The sequence below is a fragment of the Ostrinia furnacalis genome, unplaced genomic scaffold (genome assembly GCF_004193835.3).
Source record: "Ostrinia furnacalis isolate ACB-3 unplaced genomic scaffold, ASM419383v2 OfSCF3854, whole genome shotgun sequence".
In the NCBI taxonomy this organism is placed as follows: domain Eukaryota; kingdom Metazoa; phylum Arthropoda; class Insecta; order Lepidoptera; family Crambidae; genus Ostrinia; species Ostrinia furnacalis.
The window spans coordinates 117,439-139,130 of record NW_021134093.1 but is presented as its reverse complement, the minus strand read 5'-3'; the positions used below and the strand labels follow the sequence as shown (position 1 = coordinate 139,130).

At 39.7% G+C, this 21,692-nt stretch overlaps 1 protein-coding gene across 1 annotated transcript in view; it reads right to left on the bottom strand.

Moving 5' to 3' along the window:
• LOC114358329 (uncharacterized) overlaps positions 1–21,692 on the bottom strand; it is a 31,986-nt gene that overhangs the window by 2,611 nt on the left and 7,683 nt on the right. Inside the window, 7 exon segments of the mRNA XM_028312261.1 lie at positions 2,712–2,861; positions 4,033–4,156; positions 12,348–12,481; positions 14,157–14,655; positions 18,711–18,775; positions 20,087–20,284; positions 20,513–21,551. Of these exon segments, the coding sequence (XP_028168062.1) occupies positions 2,712–2,861; positions 4,033–4,156; positions 12,348–12,481; positions 14,157–14,655; positions 18,711–18,775; positions 20,087–20,284; positions 20,513–21,551 (2,209 nt within the window).

Below are 21,692 nucleotides of genomic sequence, written 5' to 3'. Positions count from 1 at the left end.
GGCATGGCAGCGGGGTTTTGGGCATTAGAGAAGAAGTAGTAGTCACGCAGGGATGACATACACAAAGCTACTGACTTACTTGACAAAGGTCCTATGTCTGCTGGTCGATCGGAATTTTGTGGCAGCGTTCCAATAGCTCGCAGTTGGAGATTTTCTCGGGCCAGTATATGCCGAGAATTCGGCGAAGGCAGAGGTTGACGAAGATCTGCAGCTGGTGCGAGATAACCTTGGTGACCTAACAAACGCTACCTATCCCCTGAAACGTCACTTACCGGCGGCAGCGGCGGCGCGATGTCGTCACAGCCGGGCGGCGGCGGGTCGTCCCAGTTGGGGGAAGCTTATGTTCAGCAGTGAAAGTCCTATGGCCAAGATGATGATGATGAAACTTACCAGAGTTAACGAAGACTTCTGCCCACAGGCAGGCATGGCAGAGTAAAGCAGCAGGGCCTTGCTTCTGCTCTCAGGCATGGCAGTTTTGAGCAGAGAAGAAAAAGTAGTCACGCAGGGATGAAAAACACAAACGCTAAAGCCCGGTCCGTGAGCACGTAGAATTTTGTCCAATGACCCCAAGCTACCCATCCTTATCGCTCGCGCGTAATTATATTGCTGTCGCGACTGTGCGACGCGCGCCCGCAGTGAGTGAGCGAGCGCGACAGCAACATAATTACGCGCGAGCGATAAGGATGGGTAGCTTGGGGTCATTGGACAAAATTCTACGTGCTCACGGACCAGGCTTTACCTACCCCCTGAAACGGCACTTACCGGCGGCAGCGGCGGCGCGATGTCGTCGCAGCCGAGCGGCTGCGGGTCGTCCCAGTTGGGGGAAGCCTATGTTCAGCACTGTACGTCCTCTGGCCAAGATGATGATGATGTAACTTACTAGAGTTAACGAAGGCGTGTCCTCCCAAGCACTGCAGCAGAGACAGGACCACAGGACCAGTAGAGATACTGTTGCAGCGATGACGTACACAAAGCTACCTATCCCCTGAAACGTCACTTACCGGCGGCAGCGGCGGCAGGTCGTCCCAGTTTGGAAAAGCTTATATTCAACAGTAGACGTCTTCTGGCTGAGATGATGATGATAATGATGAAACTTACCAGAGTTCACGAAGACTTCTGCCTGCCTACCCTGCATTGCAGAGTAAGGCAGCAGGGTGTACCATGCCTGGGTAGTTTTGAGCAGTGGAGAAGAAAAAGTAGTCACGCAGGGATGAGAAACAAACGCTACCTATCCGCTGAAATGTCACTTACCGGCGGCAGCGGCGGCGCGATGTCGTCGCAGCCGGGCGGCGGCGGGTCGTCCCAGTTGGGGGAAGCCTATGTTCAGCACTGTACGTCCTCTGGCCAAGATGATGATGATGATGAAACTTACCAGAGTTAACGAAGACTTCTGCCCACAGGCAGGCATGGCAGAGTAAAGCAGCAGGGCAGAGCAGAACTTGCTTCTGATCTCAGGCATGGCAGTTTTGAGCAGAGAAGAAAAAGTAGTCACGCAGGGATGAGAAACACAAACGCTAAAGCCTGGTCCGTGAGCACGTAGAATTTTGTCCAATGACCCCAAGCTACCCATCCTTATCGCTCGCGCGTAATTATATTGCTGTCGCGACTGTGCGATGGGCGCCCGCAGTGAGTGTGCGAGCGCGACAGCAACATAATGAGGGCTATCGTTTTAGCGCTCACCAGTTGGCGCCACTGTAGAGTAAGGTCCTGTCACTTGCTAGTAGCGAAGACAGTGGCGCCAACTGGTGAGCGCGAAAGTGGTAGGAGGACTATCGCATTTGCACTCATCAAGATGGCGCCACTGTAGAGTAAGTAAGTCAATCGCCAGGGGTGCCAACTGTTGAGTATAAAAATGATAGCCCTCATTATACGCGAGCGATAAGGATGGGTAGCTTGGGGTCATTGGACAAAATTCTACGTGCTCACGGACCAGACTTTACCTAGCCCCTGAAACGTCACTTACCGGCGATCGATCACAGGTCTTCGACCTTCTTGGCCGGTTCGGGCGTCGAGCTTGTGCTCATGGCCCGTGCTGCATCTCGACTGGCTACTGCCAATCGGTGGTTTTGACGTCGCTTTGGCGACGGACTGCCTGGGCTTCTACCTGGCACCGCTGTCCCGCCCTCGGCGCGGTACCAGCCCACCGGGTGAGTCGACGTTGGTCGAGGCCCAGTGAACGACCAGCGAGCGGGCGGTTCCTGGATGCCAGGGAGCTTTCAGGCAGTCTCACAATGTTCGGGTGTTGAATTTTTCTTACCGGCGGCAGCGGCGGCGCGATTTCGTCGCAGCCGGGCGGCGGCGGGTCGTCCCAGTTGGGGAAAGCCTATGTTCAGCACTGTACGTCCTCTGGCCAAGATGATGATGATGTAACTTACTAGAGTTAACGAAGATGTGTCCTCCCAAGCACTGCAGCAGAGACAGGACCACAGGACCAGTAGAGATACTGTTGCAGCGATGACGTACACAAACACCTATCCCCTGAAACGTCACTTACCGGCGGCAGCGGCGGCAGGTCGTCCCAGTTTGGAAAAGCCTATTTATATTCAACAGTAGACGTCATCTGGCTGAGATGATGATGATAATGATGAAACTTACCAGAGTTCACGAAGACAGGGTGTACCATGCCTGGGTAGTTTTGAGCAGTGAAGAAGAAAAAGTAGTCACGCAGGGATGAGAAACAAACGCTACCTATCCGCTGAAACGTCACTTACCGGCGGCAGCGGCGGCGCGATGTCGTCGCAGCCGGGCGGCGGCGGGTCGTCCCAGGCGGGCGGCGGCGGCGTGCGCGGCTTGGCCGGCGGCGGCGGCGGCGGCGGCGGCGCGGACGGCGGCGATGGAGGCAGCGGGGGTAGGGTTTCCTCCTGTTGCACATTTATTTATTTATTTTTCTTTATTCAGAAAACCACAGCTCTTTATAATAATAATACAAACAGGTATTTTTGTTCTTACAGCCAATAATGGATTCTATATATTATTACAATCTCGTAAAAAACATTAATTAAATGAAGTATACAATTTATTCACAAGAGCGTATTCGTAAATAGGATTTTCTTAGCCTTTCTAGTGCTCGAGAGTAATTTGCATGTTAAAAGTTCAGAGCCAGTAAAATCACATTCCTGACACACAACTGAACAACTGTGACATGTAAAACGACACTAAATTCATAAGATAGTAAACCCAATGGTTTTGGCATCGGACTGCTATTTCAAGGTTAGTTCGATTCTCAGTCTGATTTCTGACCTAATCTCAGTTTTTGAAGTTAATCTTTCCCAGACCTTAACAGACCTGAGTCTGACAACTGAAATTGACCTCCCAAAGAACTAACGCATATGACAGTAGTGCTGTCCTTGATACTCAGAAGGATGGTAAAGGTCGCGGGTACCATGTTGAGAGCAGCTCAGGAACGCTTTGGAAATGTGTGGGTGTGATCTTGGTCCAGCAGTGGACGGAGTTCTATTACAACAAACTAGTTTGATCCTCACCTTAGCTTCGACGCCAGGATGCGGCGGCGTCGTGCAGATATCCATGTCGCAGTTGGTGGAAGCCGGATACTCCCACTGCATCAGCCCGTCGCTCTCTCGCTCGTAGAGCATACCAGATAAATCCTAAATCTGATATGTGATGGAAGTTGAGTATATCTAATCCAAGTGCCAAGTAGACCTATCACTGACCTTGGCTTCAACCCCAGGATGCGGCGGCGTCGTGCAGATATCCATGTCGCAGTTGGTAGAAGCAGGATACTCCCACTATATCAGGCCGTCTCTTAGACTTAGTCGTTTGGACCGAAGCTAGTTCGATCCTCGATAGATTTGGATTATTAAGCGCTTTGGAGGTTATTTCCACCAACCTTGACTTCGACGCCAGGATGCGGCGGCGTCGTACAGATATCCATGTCGCAGTTGAAGCAGGATACTCCCACTGCTTCAGCCCGTCGCTCTCTCGCTCGTAGAGCATACCAGATAAATCCTAAATCTGATATGTGATGGAAGTTGAGTATATCTAATCCAAGTGCCAAGTAGACCTATCACTGACCTTGGCTTCAACCCCAGGATGCGGTGGCGTCGTGCAGATATCCATGTCGCAGTTGGTGGAAGCAGGATACTCCCACTGCATCAGCCCGTCGCTCTCTCGCTCGTACCGGTAGCGCCCTTCCGACCTGCGGTACACAAAATCAACGGTTGAGGCACACGTAAGGAAGATACGTAGGGACGCCCGGTAGATTTAGATGTCGGGGAATCTTAAATCGGGTATTTTATCAAAGTTTGGTTGGATGTTTCTTGGTAAATTCGCATAAGCCTTGTTAATTTGTCGTGTTTTCATAGAGCAATGGTTTCCAAACGACTGTAACCGAACTAATTCAACTTTGGTCAACGGCGCATTGTATGCGCGCCCGTAGTAAGTAAGAACACTTTGGTCGTTACTGAATAAAGGATTAAATGCGGTAGAGGCTCTAAAAAGTTTGGGAGACACTGATCTAGATCTCAAATAGTTGACTGATGAAAAGTAAACAATTTTACAATATACTACAGATACTGCTCTAAGCAGTATAATGATAATAATAATATGTCGTCACCTCAATTTGTAAGATGGCGCTCACTCTGCGGCTAATTGAATACATGTCTAGATGATCTAATAACAATTTAAAATTCCCATCAAACCATCTAAAGATATAGGGCTGACTTACTTCACTAGCTGAATTACATTTTATTGCATACTAAACCCTTTCTTATCCCTTTGTGTTTGCTTTCATTTTATTTTGAACGCAATTTACTAAGGACTTTTAAAACCAAACACAAACGTCGTCTCGAGCGATCAGTTTCATGCAGAATTGGAATTCTTTTGAAACCGATTCCATCTAAGTCTGGCCACCTGGAAAAGACCAAAGCGTATTATCTTGAAGTATTAAAATTAAATGAATTTTGTTTTCTTACCAAATCCGCGGCGCGCAGAATCTTGTCCAGGCTCGGCTAGTCAGGCAGCTTTTTCTAATGTCTTCGTAGACTTCTCATTATAGTTAAATACCAAAATTATGCAATTCATTAATTACATTGCCAAAAATATTTCTATGGAGTACGGATGGAGGTAACAGAACTTTTTTTTAACTAATTATTCAACTCCAAATATATGAATGTTCACCGTGCAGAGAAAATAAGTATATCAAAAGCAACAGACAATTGTAGTAAGATTTTTTTCAATTACGTATTACAGTAGACTCATATATTTGTTGTTGGATTTAAAATAATACCTAGCTAGGGCAATAATAACATAACAGTAAAAAACTCAATTAATTATAGCATTCTGTTTATTACAGTATGAAAATTGTGTAAATATAATTTCAATAAAAGCAACTTCATCACAGTTTTTCAGATCACAGATCAATCAGAAATATCACATGATATCAATATCAAGTGGGACAATATCATAAGCGAACGAAGAAATCATAGAAACCACAACTAATTATTATTAAAAAAAAAATTCAAATTGAAAACGTTTATTGCATGTCACATTACAATTTCAACCGATGTAATAACATTTATTTATTATATTTCTTTAAGAAGCAACAAAATCGATTTCATAAATAATAACAAAATCATTTACTAAAACTTTTTAGCTAAATCTTCTAGTATTTTTTACTTTTTCTCAAAACCATAAATATGTCACTATTATAGGAACAAAGCCCGGTGATGCAAGTCAGTAATAGTCATTCTGGAGCATTCTTCTAGGATATTTTTTCATACTTCGCATCCTTGGTATCATATTTTGTATCCTCGTACATTTCCGTGTAATAAAGGCGATAGATTTTGTATTAGATTTTCAATCTCAACTGTCTCCAAGTCCGTTATTTTATCATTATCACTTGCCGCTTTTGGTTTGTACTAAACTGAACGGCTTGGACTGTTTTCGAGTTCAAGTGAAATAGTCAGCGTGAGTCTGACGAGGTCCACCCTTCCCATGTCAAATGTAACAACTTCTCATTTAAAAATAAAGTTTAACTCTTGGCACTTTCATTATCAAACTCGCGTTTCTATGTTTTTTTCGTTCACCACAATGAGATGGCACTTGGTATTGTATTTAAAAACAGTCTTGTAACATTTGTAAATAAATTAACATTTACAATTTAATAACAATCATAAACAATTCCAAAATACACAAATTAGATAACAATATAAATACCGACATGAATCATATAATAAATATCTGCTTCACAAGGAAATTATTCCTTTAAATACGAAAATAATAAAATAAACACGTTTTGTTACCTTGCTGTGAAACAAACACCCCAACAAGTATGACGATTGGTTAGAAACATGGCTTCGTAGTTAAAAGTCCAAATAAACTTTAGTGTCCAATAAAATGGTTTTTAACTCCCAAGCTTTCCTCGTGCCCCCACGGTTATGCTCCATTTTACAAGTCTAATATCTATGGTGAAATTTTGTAGAAATGATGATCAGTAAACTAATATTATATTTTGCTTGACTCGGTTCAGTAAAAAAATATGATTGATGACGATAACGATTTATAGTAAAGTTTTTCATGAGTGTAACGACTGTTTTGGTTTCAGGCGGGTAATGATAATGATATAAAAAAAATATATGTATATGCAATCGCGGGCTTATTTTTCACATTTAACTTTATGAATTACGTGGATGCTTCTATCAAGTATCAAGTGAGTTTTCGTACGAGTTTACATGACTCCACAGGGTAGTGTACAATAAAATTCGTCAATTGACATACTTTTAAGAGTTATCAAAACGCAATTCCCGATTATCCAACTGTCGCTAATCTATTTTGGCTGAAGTAATAGGCTAAATGACAAAATTTCAATTATTTGTCCGTAGACAGATAATTAGAAAATATTAGACTCATATTTTTTATTTTCTTTCATAATCAAATAATAACAGTGCTACGCTTGAGTAATTTTTTATTCAAAAGTGACGTCACGCGACATTTCAACTCGATATAATGCTGTAACTATTTGTAATGGCGAAACATGTGCACTACTTAATTCTGTAACATCTTTATTACCATGTTACGCAAATAAAATTCTGATTCTGATAAGTATTCGATTATGAAAAAAAAATCAAAAATATGTGTCAAATTTTTTTTTATTATCTGTCTGAGACGGATTAAATAGAATTTCGATTTCATTAGCCAATCATCCCTATTCAAGGACACCGTTACATCGCTCAAGTGACGTGGCACAAGGGTGGGGGCAGCCCCGTGCGTGGCCGTCGCGCGTACCTCTGGAAGACGCAGCGCCAGCCCGGCGGCGCCGCGGCCGCCTCGTGCGTATGTGACGTCACAGTGAAGTGGTTAACGTTAAACGCGCCGCATGCGAGGTCTCATTTAAGGCGCTACCTCGTAAAAGTTTTCGGCCGACTGAATGCCTCGCACACAGAGGGATAGAAATATGATTTCTCAGTGCGAGGAAAGGGACAGCAATAGCGCGCGCGGCGCGGAATAAAATAACGTAAGCGACAAAAATCGGAAATCATGTATTTATTGAAAAACCAAACACTATTTAAAGAAAATAACTCGACCAGTACTTAGAATATGTTATTACCTTACCAATATACAAAATTTGGTATTGAAATATTAGCCTATCTGCTTATAAAACGAAAAACGGAGTAATAGAAGGGTCATCTTTGGATTTTTTTTCTATCGAGAAAATTGTTTCCATTCATGTTTCGGCTTCGACCAGACACTAGATTTATTAGTCAACTATGACATATTTCAAAATAAGAACATAAGTAATAAGAAAAGTACGATTAAAACTAATTCTGCGCTTTTTTAAAACGCCCAATATTCGCAAGGCATCACCTTAAGCGGTCGTACTATAAAAAACGTCGCGTTAAGACCGGTGTCTTACTGTTAGTAGAAATTCACAGACTTTTCAAGTCGTTCAAGTGACTTGGCACAACCGTGGGGGCAGCCCCGTGTGTAGCCGTCGTCGCGCGTACCTCTGGAAGACGCAGCGCCAGCCCGGCGGCGCCGCGGCCGCCTCGTGTGCCGCCAGCGCCGCGCGCGCGCCGCTCACCCAGCGCCGCCAGTAACCGCCGCTTAATGCGCCCGCGCGGAACGCCAGCGCCAGCGTCTGATAACAAGATATACAGGGTGGATTTTTGTAATGCCACCTGGAGGGAAAGTACTCTTAATACTGTAGATAGAACATTTTACTCAAAGAAAACATTCCCTTATTTTTTACAAGAAATAGAACCGCATTCAAAGATTTTCAAAAATTTGCTTGCCATACCCAGGAATCAAACCAACTAAAATCCGTTAAAAATTACACCCTGTATTTTTATTGCATCGATCGTTAGAGTGCAGTATAAAGATGAAATCTCCCTAACAGACTTGATAAATTAAATGATAGGAAAACCATGAAATCTTACATTATTTTCATTATATTACAGAAAATTTTATGGTATGGTAGTAAATTTTCGAAAAAAATTCGAAAATATTTGAATGTAATCCTAAATTCTTTAGAAATTTCCATCCATGGACCTATAAAAAAAGGCGGACGGAACTCGGGCTACAACAAAACTGTGACGCAAAATTTTGGCGTTTATCTATTGTGTGAGTGAATTTAGGGATGCCATGTTAGCCAAAACATTTTACCCATTTATTTTAAGAAAATCATAGATCGGCAGATGTTACTTGGAAATGTAGACAGAATTATTCCGTGCCATTTTAAAAGGATGAAAGGTGTATGCGTTGAGGTAGGCGCGAAATTTTCAATGTTCAAATTTTCTTACATTGTTTGCAAGTCAGTGTGTCAGGGTATGTACATAATGTGGATCAAAAATGATTCACGCAGTTACAAATTACGAATCTTGTGTACATTATAATCATAATCTTATGCATCATCAATATATTATTATTATCTCTGATAGATTTTTTTTAACATACAACCTGACACTGACTTGCAATCAATGTAAGAAAATTTGAATTTCGCAGTTCCACATTTTTGGGAAGGATCAAATTTGCCCATGAAAATATATCCCATTAAAACACAATTATTATGATAAATTATTTTATTTCCATAGTATGCGTAATACATAACTAAAAAGTCCTAAAATCATTATTAATTTCCCATATTTCGGGTAATTTTCCCACGTAAATAACTGAGAACACTGGTCTTTGACGTATTATTTTTTCGAGTGAATGACGTTTGATTTCAATTAATTTCAATATTTTAATGTCGGGAAATAAGTGATTGGATTATTATTTTGCCTGTGAAATGTGATTCCTTAATTTTTGTTTGTTCGAACAGAACGGTTTTTACACAATTTCATCACACAAGACATGTCGTATTCGTGTTGTTTTTTCGCTGCTTAAATGTGTCAACTGTGTGAAGTTTGCACTNTATTAATTTAAAATAAAATATAAACGAGGTTATATTCAACAAAGTATTTTTTCTTCATTGAATGCAACGACACACTTTGCGAAGAAGTCTTTGAATTTTATTCAGCTTTATTATACAGACGAGTGTCACATAGAAAAGGTCTTTCGACCACTTTTCAACTGGTATATGATTTTATTGTGCACTTTGTCTAGACCCACAGTATAATTTAAATTATATTTCCTTAACAAATAAAAAAGGGAAAATTAAAATTTCTTTGATTAAGAAGATCCTATTTTGACGATCACATTACTGATCTCAACATCAATCAGAAGAGGGATTGATATTAATAATTATACAAACGATCTTTGAAAATCTAGTCTGTTGCAGTCCGTCCGTAGTACATGACATTTACAGAATTGCGATTAACGAGAGATTTTGTCGCATCACTAGTAGATCAACTGACATAGACTAAAAATTCGTCAATGTCAGTTGGCCATATTTGTTTACATTTAGGGAAATTTCTAAAGAACTAAGGTATAGTTCTCTTTCTTTTCAAAAATAAAGGAATGTTTTCTTTGAGAAAATGTTTCTATCTACAGTATTAAGACTACTTTCCCTCCAGGTGGCATTACAAAATTCCACCCTGTAGATGACCCACGCTGAACTGTCCCACCAAACTCAATGACAGGGGGGCGCTACCATCGTTCAACTATATAATAATAATAATAATAATAATAATAAATAAATTTATTCAGTTAAACATTTGGATCTAACAAGGGGTGAACCCTGACACCGAAACTAGTAAAAATACTGTATTTTCAGTGTCAGTGATTCCTCGACATTTGTGGGCTAACATAGAGATATTTAAGTTTTACATGCTAGGACTATAACATGGAAATTTCAGCTGGTAACATAAAATAACATTAAGGTGATATGAATAGGAGCGATTTTACAGAACATTTTATAATCNTAATAACAAAATCATTTACTAAAACTTTTTAGCTAAATCTTCTAGTATTTTTTACTTTTTCTCAAAACCATAAATATGTCACTATTATAGGAACAAAGCCTGGTGATGCAAGTCAGTAATAGTCATTCTGGAGCATGCTTCTAGGATATTTTTTCATACTTCGCATCTTTGGTATCATTTATTTTGTGTCCTCGTACATATCCGTGTAATAAAGGCGATAGATTTTGTATTAGATTTCCAATCTCAACTGTCTCCAAGTCCGTTATTTTATCATTATCACCTGCCGCTTTTGGTTTGTACTAAACTGAACGGGTTGGACTGTTATTCGAGTTCAGGTGAAATAGTCAGCGTGAGTCTGACGAGGTCCACCCTTCCCATGTCAAATGTAACGACTTCTCATTTAAAAATAAAGTTGGCACTTTCATTATCAAACTCGCGTTTCTATGTTTTTTTCGTTCACCGACAATGTAATTATATGTCACTTGATATTGAATTCAAAAACAGTCTTGTAACATTTGTAAATAAAATAACATTTACAATTTAAATAACAATCATAAAAAAATCCATAATTCACAAATTAGATAACAATATAAATACCGACATGAATCACACAATAAAATCTGCCTCACAAGGAAATTATTCCTTTAAATACGAAAATAATAAAATAAACACGTTTTGTTACCTTGCTGTGAAACAAACACCCCAACAAGTATGACGATTGGTTAGAAACATGGCTTCGTAGTTAAAAGTCCAAATAAACTTTAGTGTCCGATAAAATGGTTTATAACTCCCAAGCTTTCCTCGTGCCCCCACGGTTATGCTTCAATTTACGAGTCTACGGTGAAATGTCTTTGAAATGATCAGTAATTAATATTCGGTACGGTAAAAAAACATGATTGATGATGACGGTATAGTAAACAGTTTTTCATAAGGCTTTTCGGTTTCACGCGGTTATTAACATTTTACAAAACGGTGAAATGGATATTGTTAAGTCGATGTAAAAAGATAGCAGTGCCTATGCAATCGCGGGATATTTTTGTTAACATTTATGGATTTTTAGAAGTGGTTTTTTTTTACTTTATTCACAAATTTTGTCAAACCTGTAATTCTATTGGTTTTTTATAAGAGTTTTACAGGATTCCAATGTTTTCCAAATATTTGTTGACATCTTAGTCAATTGAAATACTTTTTTCAAAAAGATTAGTCGCGTTGATTGTTTTGTTTAGACAAACTTATTAGTCGCACTACTCTACACGTAAGAGACGCGAAGACATAAACAACAAACAAACATGGTTAGATTGCGCACCGTTAGCGAAGAAACCAGTCGCTTGATCAAACAGAGCGAGGCACAGTCTGGGGCGGAGCCGCGAAACAATCTCTAGGCCGTCTAGCTCGGACAATAACTCGCAGTTCCGTCCCAAAGACTTTGGGAGGACACTGTCACGTTTTAGTGAGTAGGCCCTGCCCATCTGGCAGGGAAAGCCTTACATAACCGACCGGTTCCCTTGGGCCAGTTGGTGTGCAATTTTATGCATTTCCTGACGAAAAAAAAAGAAAAAAGAAACATAGTGATACCGACTAAAGCCTGGTCCGTGAGCACGTAGAATTTTGTCCAATGACCCCAAGCTACCCATCCTTATCGCTCGCGCGGAATTATATTGCTGTCGCGACTGTGCGACGCGCGCCCGCAGTGAGTGTGCGAGCGCGACAGCAACATAATTACGCGCGAGCGGGTAGCTTGGGGTCATTGGACAAAATTCTACGTGCTCACGGACCAGGCTTTACTTAATTTTTAACACCTGTAATATGTAATTTACCTATGTTCCACGAATAAACTAATTTTGATTTTGATTCATCTAAAAGCCTATTCCTGTGTCTAAAAAATAGTAAGATGGGTCTTAATGCGACGTTTATGTAAGCCTTGTCTTACTATTTTAGTTGAAATGAAACGCGAAAGTTTAAAACGTCGTCGCTCAAGTGACTTGGCACAACCGTGGGGGCAGCCCCGTGTGTAGCCGTCGTCGCGCGTACCTCTGGAAGACGCAGCGCCAGCCCGGCGGCGCCGCGGCCGCCTCGTGAGCCGCCAGCGCCGCGCGCGCGCCGCTCACCCAGCGCCGCCAGTAACCGCCGCTTAATGCGCCCGCGCGGAACGCCAGCGCCAGCGTCTGATAACAAGAACAAGATAAGGAATTCAAAAACTTATTTAAAAACAACCTTTTATTACATAACTTATTTAAAAACAACCTTTTATTGTCAGCAAGGCTCAGTTCACCTGCTTTTGCAGTGAGAAAGATAAGGCAATTAACTGGCATTGAAACGGCAAGGCTAGTTTATTTTAGCTATTTTCACAGTATAATGTCATACGGCATATTGTTGTGGGGCTCAGCTGCGGACATTGAAACTGTGTTTGTTCTGCAGAAGAGAGCAGTGCGGGCCATTTATAACCTTGGACCCCGATTTTCCTTGAGAGAATTCTTTAAGGAGATTAATATACTGACAGTAGCTTCACAGTTCATTTATGAAAACCTTTTATATGTTCGCAAAAATATAGAGCAATTTACTAGAAAAAGTGATTTACACAAGTTCAATACAAGAAACAAAAATTAACTTGCCGTTCCAAATTTCAGACTGCACAAGATTGGTAATTCATTTATGGGGAAATGTATTAAACTTTTCAATAAATTACCACAAACTGTTGTAGAATTGCCCATTCATAAATTTAAAGCACATATCAAAAGCACCATAATGAAAAAGGACTACTATAAAGTTGATGATTAATATAAAAGATAAAAATGTTTGGAATGTTTAACTACCTATCTCGCATCAATACTTATGACTATAATATTTTGTATATTTTAAAGACTGTAAACCCTTGAAAAGGAGGCTGACAATAGTGACTGAATTTCTTGCGCTGCTTCTTCTCAGCACTGGCCCATTTATTGTCCCGAAGCAGTAGTAAGGTTAATATTGGGACGTGTAAAAGTGCTTTCTAAAAGCCTATTTGCAAAAATAAATGAATTTTATTGAATTTAATTTTTTAATTTTTAACTAGCGGCCGCCCGCGTCTTCGTACGCGTGGATCCCGTTTTAACCCCTTAGGGAATGAATTTTGCAAACCTCGCCGTAAAAACCATCCTTGGACTTCAACGAATATTAAAAAAAGAATTGGTAAACTTGGTCCAGGCGTTGTTGAGTACCATCGAGCTACGCGGATCGCTCGCTTATCATGTCGGATAGCTTTTGAAGGAAGCCACGTAAAGTAGGTAGTGTAAATAGGTATTTTTCTTTGACTAACTAAAGTTAAAGTTCGTTTTCAATTTTTTTTAAAGCAAATTTTTTTACTTATTCGTGATCAGAATAAGCTACTTAATCAACTATCTAAATATGGCGAGGATTGAAATCAATACCCTATAGATTATACCGTATATGCGCAGGGCCCAAAAGATAAACAGACATGTAGAGAGCCACATACTATTATTTGTAAGACATTCATAGATGCCAAAATTTTGGCCAAAACTGGATGAATAATATTTGTATTCTCACGAATTAAATGAACCCAACCTCGATGAGGTTGTGCCATTTTACTGTGGAGCTCCTATGGCCACCTTCCAGTTCCATCTGCAAATCAGCTCGGTGTCATCATAATATTACATTGTCACATGATTTACACATGCATACCAAAGTTTCAGCTCTATAGATTTCATTACAGACACTGGACAGGTGAAATTGTAACTTCATCAATCTTCACCCCAAGACGGCTGTTCATTCCACAAGGAGTAGGTAGTTTGTAGTGCTATAATTTATCATTAATAAAACTAATCAGTATAAAACTATACATACCTGCATCTGAATCATCATCTCTTGCACTGGAGACACGGGATTTGGCTGCAACTGATTCAAGTATTTCAGCTTGGACTCCACCAGTTCCGACATGTCATCCAGATCTTCATCTTTCTTGTCCTCGTTCAAAATCTCTCCCTTCGTAAACATCAAACCGTTGCCATAACTTATTGTGTTTGTTTTCTTTGTACTAGTATCAGTCTCAGTATCATCTTTACTGAAACCTAATCCGGTCCTTTCACTCGTAAAACCTTCAATGAACTGTGAATATTTCGTAGTATACGCTGGAGTCTCAACCTTCTTTGGTGGCAATACCGAATTCGATATTCTTAACTTCTTTCTGGAAGTATTTTCTATGTTTTCTCCAGCACCCATAAGGTACAAATTCGTGCCTTTTTTCTCTGTGACAATTGGGTTTTCTTTCACCTCTTTATCAATACCATTCTCTTGTATGTTTGCAGAGCTAGGAAATAATGAAGTTGTAGGAGGACGCAGGCCGCTACCAATCGATCAACATGGAAAGCATTGGGGGAGGCCTATGTTCAGCAGTGGACGTCCTGTGGCTGAAATGATGATGATGATGATGAATTTTTTGTAAGACGCTTAAAAAGTGTTTTCACCCCTTTTTTCAAGATGGCGGTTGGGGGGGACAAGGGTGGCGACGCCAAAAACTTCTACTGGCCACATTGACCCACACATGTCCCAAAAATAAAATTGCGTTCTCTAATAAATGCAATACTCGGAAAATTGCCGGAAAATGATGGGAGTTTTATTTTGCTTTTTTTTATGTATTACACTGTTTAATTCTCACAATTTCATTCACGCAAGTGACTTGTGAGGGACGATTTTCAGCATTAAAGCGCATTAAAACGAGACTTCGTTCTCTACTGGGGCAAGAACTGTTAGATTCGTTAATTATACAGTGTGAGTCACGATAAAGTGTACATATGAAATTAGGTGAAACTAGACCTATTTTTATCGACAAAAAAGAGGTCAATTTTTTTTTTGAGATTTTTATTTAATTTTTTATATTTTTTTTTCTTAAAATTACGAAAACGTAATAACTTTTAAACTAAGAGGTATATCCTGATAAAATAAAAACAGTAATAATGCTAAATAATAGACGATACTAAAATTATACTAAGAAAATGCCAACAAATAATAAAAAATGATACTTTTTGAAAAAAATCTGCTTATAAATTCGTGTTTTTTTTTGTTTTCTCCAAAAAATGCCCCTATAACAGGTGGTTTTTATTGCTTTGTATTATTTTCTATCGTATTACCTTTGTAAAACCAGAAATCGCATGTCTCTATCCCTATCACAACATTTTCTATGATAGTTTGAACAAAGGCCTACCACAACATTATTCTACGCTACAAAGGCCTACCACAACATTATTCTACGCTACAGGTAGGGACAATTTTAATTTTAACTAAAATGCTTATTTTACTTCGAAATCTTTTGTTTTTATTTGAAATCTAACTTGTCTTTATCAAAATTACAAATTTCAGCCATTTTCAGTTTCGTTGTTAACGAAGCGTTGAATGGCGCGCCCGGAGAGGCTTAGTTCAAACGATCATAGCAAATGTTGTGATAGGGATAGAGACATGCGATTTTTGGTTTTACAAAGGTAATACGATAGAGAATAATACAAAGTAATAAAAACCACCTGTTATAGGGGCATTTTTTGGAGAAATTTATCAAATAACCAAAAAAACATGAATTTAAAAGCAGATTTTTTTCAAAAAGTATATTTTTGTATTAATTGTCGGCATTTTCTTAGTATTTTTTTAGTATCGTCTGTTATTTAGCATTATTGCTGTTTTTATTTTATCAGGATATACCTCTTAGTTTAAAAGTTATTACGTTTTCTTTACAATAAATAATTGGAAGAAAAAAAAATCTATAAAAAATGAAAAAAGAATCTCAAAAAATTTTTGACCTTTTTTTTGTGGATAAAAATAGTTCTTTTTTTTTCGTCAGGAAATGCATGAAATTGCATACCCATAGGCCCGGGGGAACCAGTGGGTTATGTGAGGCTCTCCCTGCTAGATGGGCAGGGCCTACTCACTAAAACCTGACGGTGTCCTCCCGAAGTCTTTGGGACGGAGCTGCGAGTTATCCGAGCTAGACGGCCTAGACATTCTTTCGCGGCTCCGCCCCAGACTGTGGCTCGCTCTGTTGGTCTGAGCAAGCGACGACTGGCTTCAGGGGAGTAGTAACTACCTCCCCTGTTCTTCACTAACGGTGCGCGTGAACACATACGGATAAAAATAGATCTAGTTTCACCTAATTTCATATGTGCACTTTATCGTAACTCACACTGTATTAAATACAGAATCGAATCTAATCAAGGATTACGAAAACAGCAGCTTTTACGATCGAGTCATTAACTGCTTAGCTGAAAGTTCTCCTGTTTTAATAAAAATGTTGATTGGCTAGCTTTATATTATTATTTGTTATTAGTAAATACCTACTTATTATTTTACTTTATTTAAGTATTGTAATATTTTTTTTACAGTTTGTTTGTTTATCTCAATTTGTGTAAGTATCTCAGTATTTTTCGATAGTATCCCATCACCATGATCTAGTCTCGGGCCTCGGGATTGCGATCAGCCACCCGGGCCCTTCCGGCCCAGTCCGACCCTNCTATTTCAAGTACACTACATAATAACCATTCGGTTTCAGTTACTGCGAGACTACTATTATTTTTTGGGTCTATCTTTCGCTTTCCCTCATGCCATCACCACACTAACGCCAGTATTCACAAACATTATTATGAGGTCCCACAGTGGGCGTGGACGCACAGGGCGACACACGAACCAATCACAGAGCTCTATTCAGTGCTGTGCGTTCGATTTTCTGCTTCACTTAAGCAAGCATCGTTTGTGAATACGGGCGTTAAAGTGAGAAGGATGGAAAGAGGGGCAACCCCGCTGCTTCAGAGAGTGTTTGTTAAACAAGCCGTGTCAGATCCTGTAGGGAGCATTAAGTCAGACAGCAGCGGTTCAATTCCCAAATAAGAATATTTCCGTTCCTCTCACACAAAGCAAGATGCCAGCATGAGCGACAGTGACAGAGACACTAGATCACAAACTACGTAAACGGCGTTTCGCAGTAGAACTGCAGGGTACAACAGCTCACACGACTAGGCAAAGATCTGCAAACCCAATGGTTCCAGTTTTCATGTTTTCCATGATGTAAACGTTATAGCCTTTTATTACCTCTTTGAACTTAATGGGTGTTTCATAGAAGCTGCTCTGCAAATAGATTTCAGGAAAATGGTTGGGCAAGATAACTTCTTGGAAAGTCTTTCCTGACAATGGGTACCTTCCCGAATAGAATAGATTTCTATTCTACCATCCTTAATAGATCAACTCTTTCCAAAATACAAAAAGGGTTTTAGGCATTTCATTTAGTTACTTATAAAAACCACTAGTCTCAGATAATTTTCAGTTTGTCATAAAATAACCCCCCAAAAGTAACTGGAATTCTGTTATCAAATAGAATACAGATTGGGAGGCGAATTGTAACGTAGGGACGCTTACAATGGACCGAAACCTGACGCAGTGTTACTAGGACTACAGTCTCCATAGTCCTAGAAGAAGATATATAAAAACACTTAAGTATTTCATAAAACAAACTTGTTTATTCGTTGCCTATACCTAACTGCCTCTGATAAAATCTTTCACATTATAGTTGGCTAGAATAACGTCTTCCACGAGTCCAGAACGGAGTGCTGGTCTAATTATATCTGCAAGGCTATTAAACAGAATAATTAGAAGCACACCAGATTGTCACGAAGCTTGTGACGTCACACTGCCCACATCCCATTAAGGAAGCCCACGGATATTATCGACTTAATATCTTAACGCGATACAAGAGCAAACGCTGGATCATACACACTTGTTGCGTCTATAATAATAAAAACGCTTTTGCTATAATATATCATTTATTCGGAACAGCATTTCTATAATGTTAGAAGAACGATTACTTAAAACTTAAATTGCTGTAGTGTAGCTACAATCCATCCATCCATCTCCAGTGGTGAAATTGCGAAAAAAGTTAAAAAAAAGCTACTAGACTACCATCGTTGTTTAATAAGTAAGACTTGCTTCGACATTAACATCCAAGTGGTTCGAGTGGGTGAATCAAATAACAGAATGTTCAATCTATTCAAAAGCTTTTGATCTTATTCAATATCAACGTGCGTACGAACGAAATATTCATTTCCGTTTCCCCGCTGTTACGTCAAATTGAAACGGACAAAGCGAGCGTCATTATTAATTTGAAGAAATGCTAATTTGATGTTTGGATCCAATTTCAGGAACATTTTAGCCATAATGGAGTTAGGGCCCTAAAAACAAACGACTACGGACGAAGGGACATCAAGGTAAACAATATGGTACCTTGTTCAGTTGTTTTTAGGGTGTTTTTGCACACACAAAAATATGCTCTCATGTGCTGTTGACAGTACAAGAACAAATTCCAAAATTCATTAATTTTATTAATCGTTTATTTTTACGTGGGTTGGCGCTATATTGGGAGTTTACCCCTTTTTCGGTTGCTCGTGCTTAATGGTGAATATGTAGCCTTGCCTGTGCTTTTTTTTGCTTACCTGTAATGAAGTTTAGAAAATGGTGGTCCACAAACAATTAGCCGTTTGTTACGTATTGTCGTTAGCTAGAGGATAGCAAATGTTAGAACTGTGTTCACCACAATAACCTCCCATTGGACATGGAATCAGCGGCTTCTCAAATAGTAGTCTGTGGGCTGAGTGTGAGTTTACATCAACGTCCTCACTAGTGAGCGCGTTAAGAAAAATATGAAAATTTTAGTACTTGAAAGTTTCCGCTAGGGGCGCTGTACAATCCGTCATACATATTATGTAACATTTTACGCAGTCGATATCGAATCGAATTCGTTTGACGTAAACTCACACCACGCCTCCTGTAATGTGAACTCAGTATGAGAAATGGTTGCACTAAACTTATTTTGACAATCAAAATTGTCACGTTATCGTTTAATTCGAAGGTTGAGTATCGAATTTTGTCGAATACGCAAACGATTCGAAGACGAAAGTTGTTCATGCTAGAGGTACTGATGCTGGAACCGTTGATTGTCGCCTCAGTAGGGTAGACCGGGGACAATAGTACCATTTTTTGGAAATTGTTCAATATTGAGAAATCTAATGAAATATAACTTATTCTGTTATGATTCTGTAAAAACTAGACTCTTAAGCTACAAATTTAAGCATGCAGAGTTGAACTATTCTTTCGAATACTTAATGAAAAACGAATTTGAACTGTACGATGTCTCATGTTACAATTGACCCCTACAACGGGTCAATTGTACCAATAATATTTTAATAATAATAAATAAATAAATAATAAATAAATTTATTCAGTTAAATATTTGGATCTAACAAGGGGTGAACCCTGACACCGAAACTAGTAAAAATACTGTATTTTCAGTGTCAGTGATTCCTCGACATTTGTGGGCTAACATAGAAATATTTAAATTTTACATGCTAGGACTATAACATGGAAATTTCAGCTGGTAACATAAAATAACATTAAGGTGATATGAATAGGAGCGATTTTACAGAACATTTTATGTGTGTGTGTGTGNTAGTTTTCTTTTTTACCTCGAATCTATTGAGAGTATAGATATGTGTAGACTTATGTATCCTGTTGTATATAATTGAGGAGAGGGCTGCATATTGACGTCTAGCTAAGGCAGTACGGCATTTTATCGTGGGACACACGTGAGTTGAGGCTCGTCGGTGATTAAGGACATCCTTATCAAGAGGAAGAGAGGCGTGTCTTCGCAAAATACTTCGAAGAATGAAAAGTTGCCGAACTGTGAGGACCTGGCAGTCCAAGTATAACAGGTTGGTAGAATATCTAATGCGGTTGTGAGTCATTACCTTTAAGATGGCTCTTTGGGCCCGCTCCAAATTCAGCATCAGGGTACTGCCAGCACCTCCCCAGACCGGGATGCAGTAAGACAGTAAAGATTGGCATAAAGCAAGATATATAATTTTGATGGTTTCCTGGTCGACCAAGTGTCTGATGGTCTTAAATATATAAATTAACTTGCGCACCCTACCATTCAAAGTTTCAATCTGTGGACGCCACTTTAGGTTTGAATCAATAATGACCCCAAGGTATTTTACGTTGTGAGTGATGTTTAATGGGTGACATCCACACGATGCTGACGGCAAATTGCAGGTGTGCACGACAATATTACAGGCATCGGTTGGTGGAGAGGAGGTAGATGAGATGTAAAAGGGGAGAATATGTGTCTTCTTTAAGTTTAAGGTGAGAAGATTTGTTGAAAGCCAGTCAGTCACCTTTTCCAGAGCAGCCCGGACATATTGCTTAGCACTCCTCCAGTCATTGCCATATACCAAAAGTGCAGTATCGTCTGCGTAAGCGAATACACTACAGTTTGGTATTTTAAGTTTGCACAGATCGTTGACATATATCTGGAAGAGGGTAGGTCCCAGTATGCTGCCCTGTGGGACGCCATAGTCTATGGACAGAATGTCACTAACGTACGGGCCGATCTTGACGCATTGTTCCCTGTGCAGAAGATAACTTCGAAAGATGCTAAGCTCCCGACCACGTATGCCATGGGATTCCAACTTATCGATCAAGATGGGAATTGAGACCGTGTCGAAGGCCTTGGAAAGATCAAGAAAAACACCGAAGCACTTCTTTTTGCCGTCAAGCTTGTTTACTACTTCACTTGTGAGACTAGCGACAGCGTCCTCAGTGGAGATTCCAGATCTAAAGCCGAATTGATTTTTTGCTATCAAGTTATATTTATCCAAAAATTTAACTAGAGCATTGTTTAATATCCTTTCCAAGACCTTCGAGAGAACGGGCAGGACAGATATTGGCCTGTAATTAGCCGCATCATTTTTATCCCCCTGCTTAAAAATGGGACTAACAAGTGCTCTTTTTAGTATCCTAGGGAAGACACCGGTAGAAATTGAAAGATTACACATGTGCGTAATTGGTGGTATCAGAACATTCCTGCAAGTTTTTACTAAGGTCGGAGTGATTTTATCCCAGCCAGAAGAGCATTCATCTCGCAGACCCATAATAATGCGCTCCACCTCCCCGAAATCAACCTCGGTAAGTGCCAGAGAGTTTATTGGATTAACGAGAACCGATGGCGAGGTTGTAATTGGAGGAGTTATCTTAGCAGCTAGATCATTTGCTATATTGACGAAATACTTGTTTACAGAGTTTAAAGCAATTTGAGGATCGCTGTTTTTAGCTAGAAGTTCACGTGGAGGTTCTGCGTTACCAGTAGAGTGAGTCACTTCTTTTACCACTTTCCACATAGCTTTAGGGTTATTTTTAGCCTTATTAAACTCAGATCTTTGATATTCACGCTTTAATTTATGAAGAAGATTATTCAAAAAGTTGCGGTACCTTTTATAGGTAACTTTGACTATATGATTTTCTGGATCGTGACGTAGCTGTTTATGAATTTTATCCCGGTTTTGAATGCATCGCAGT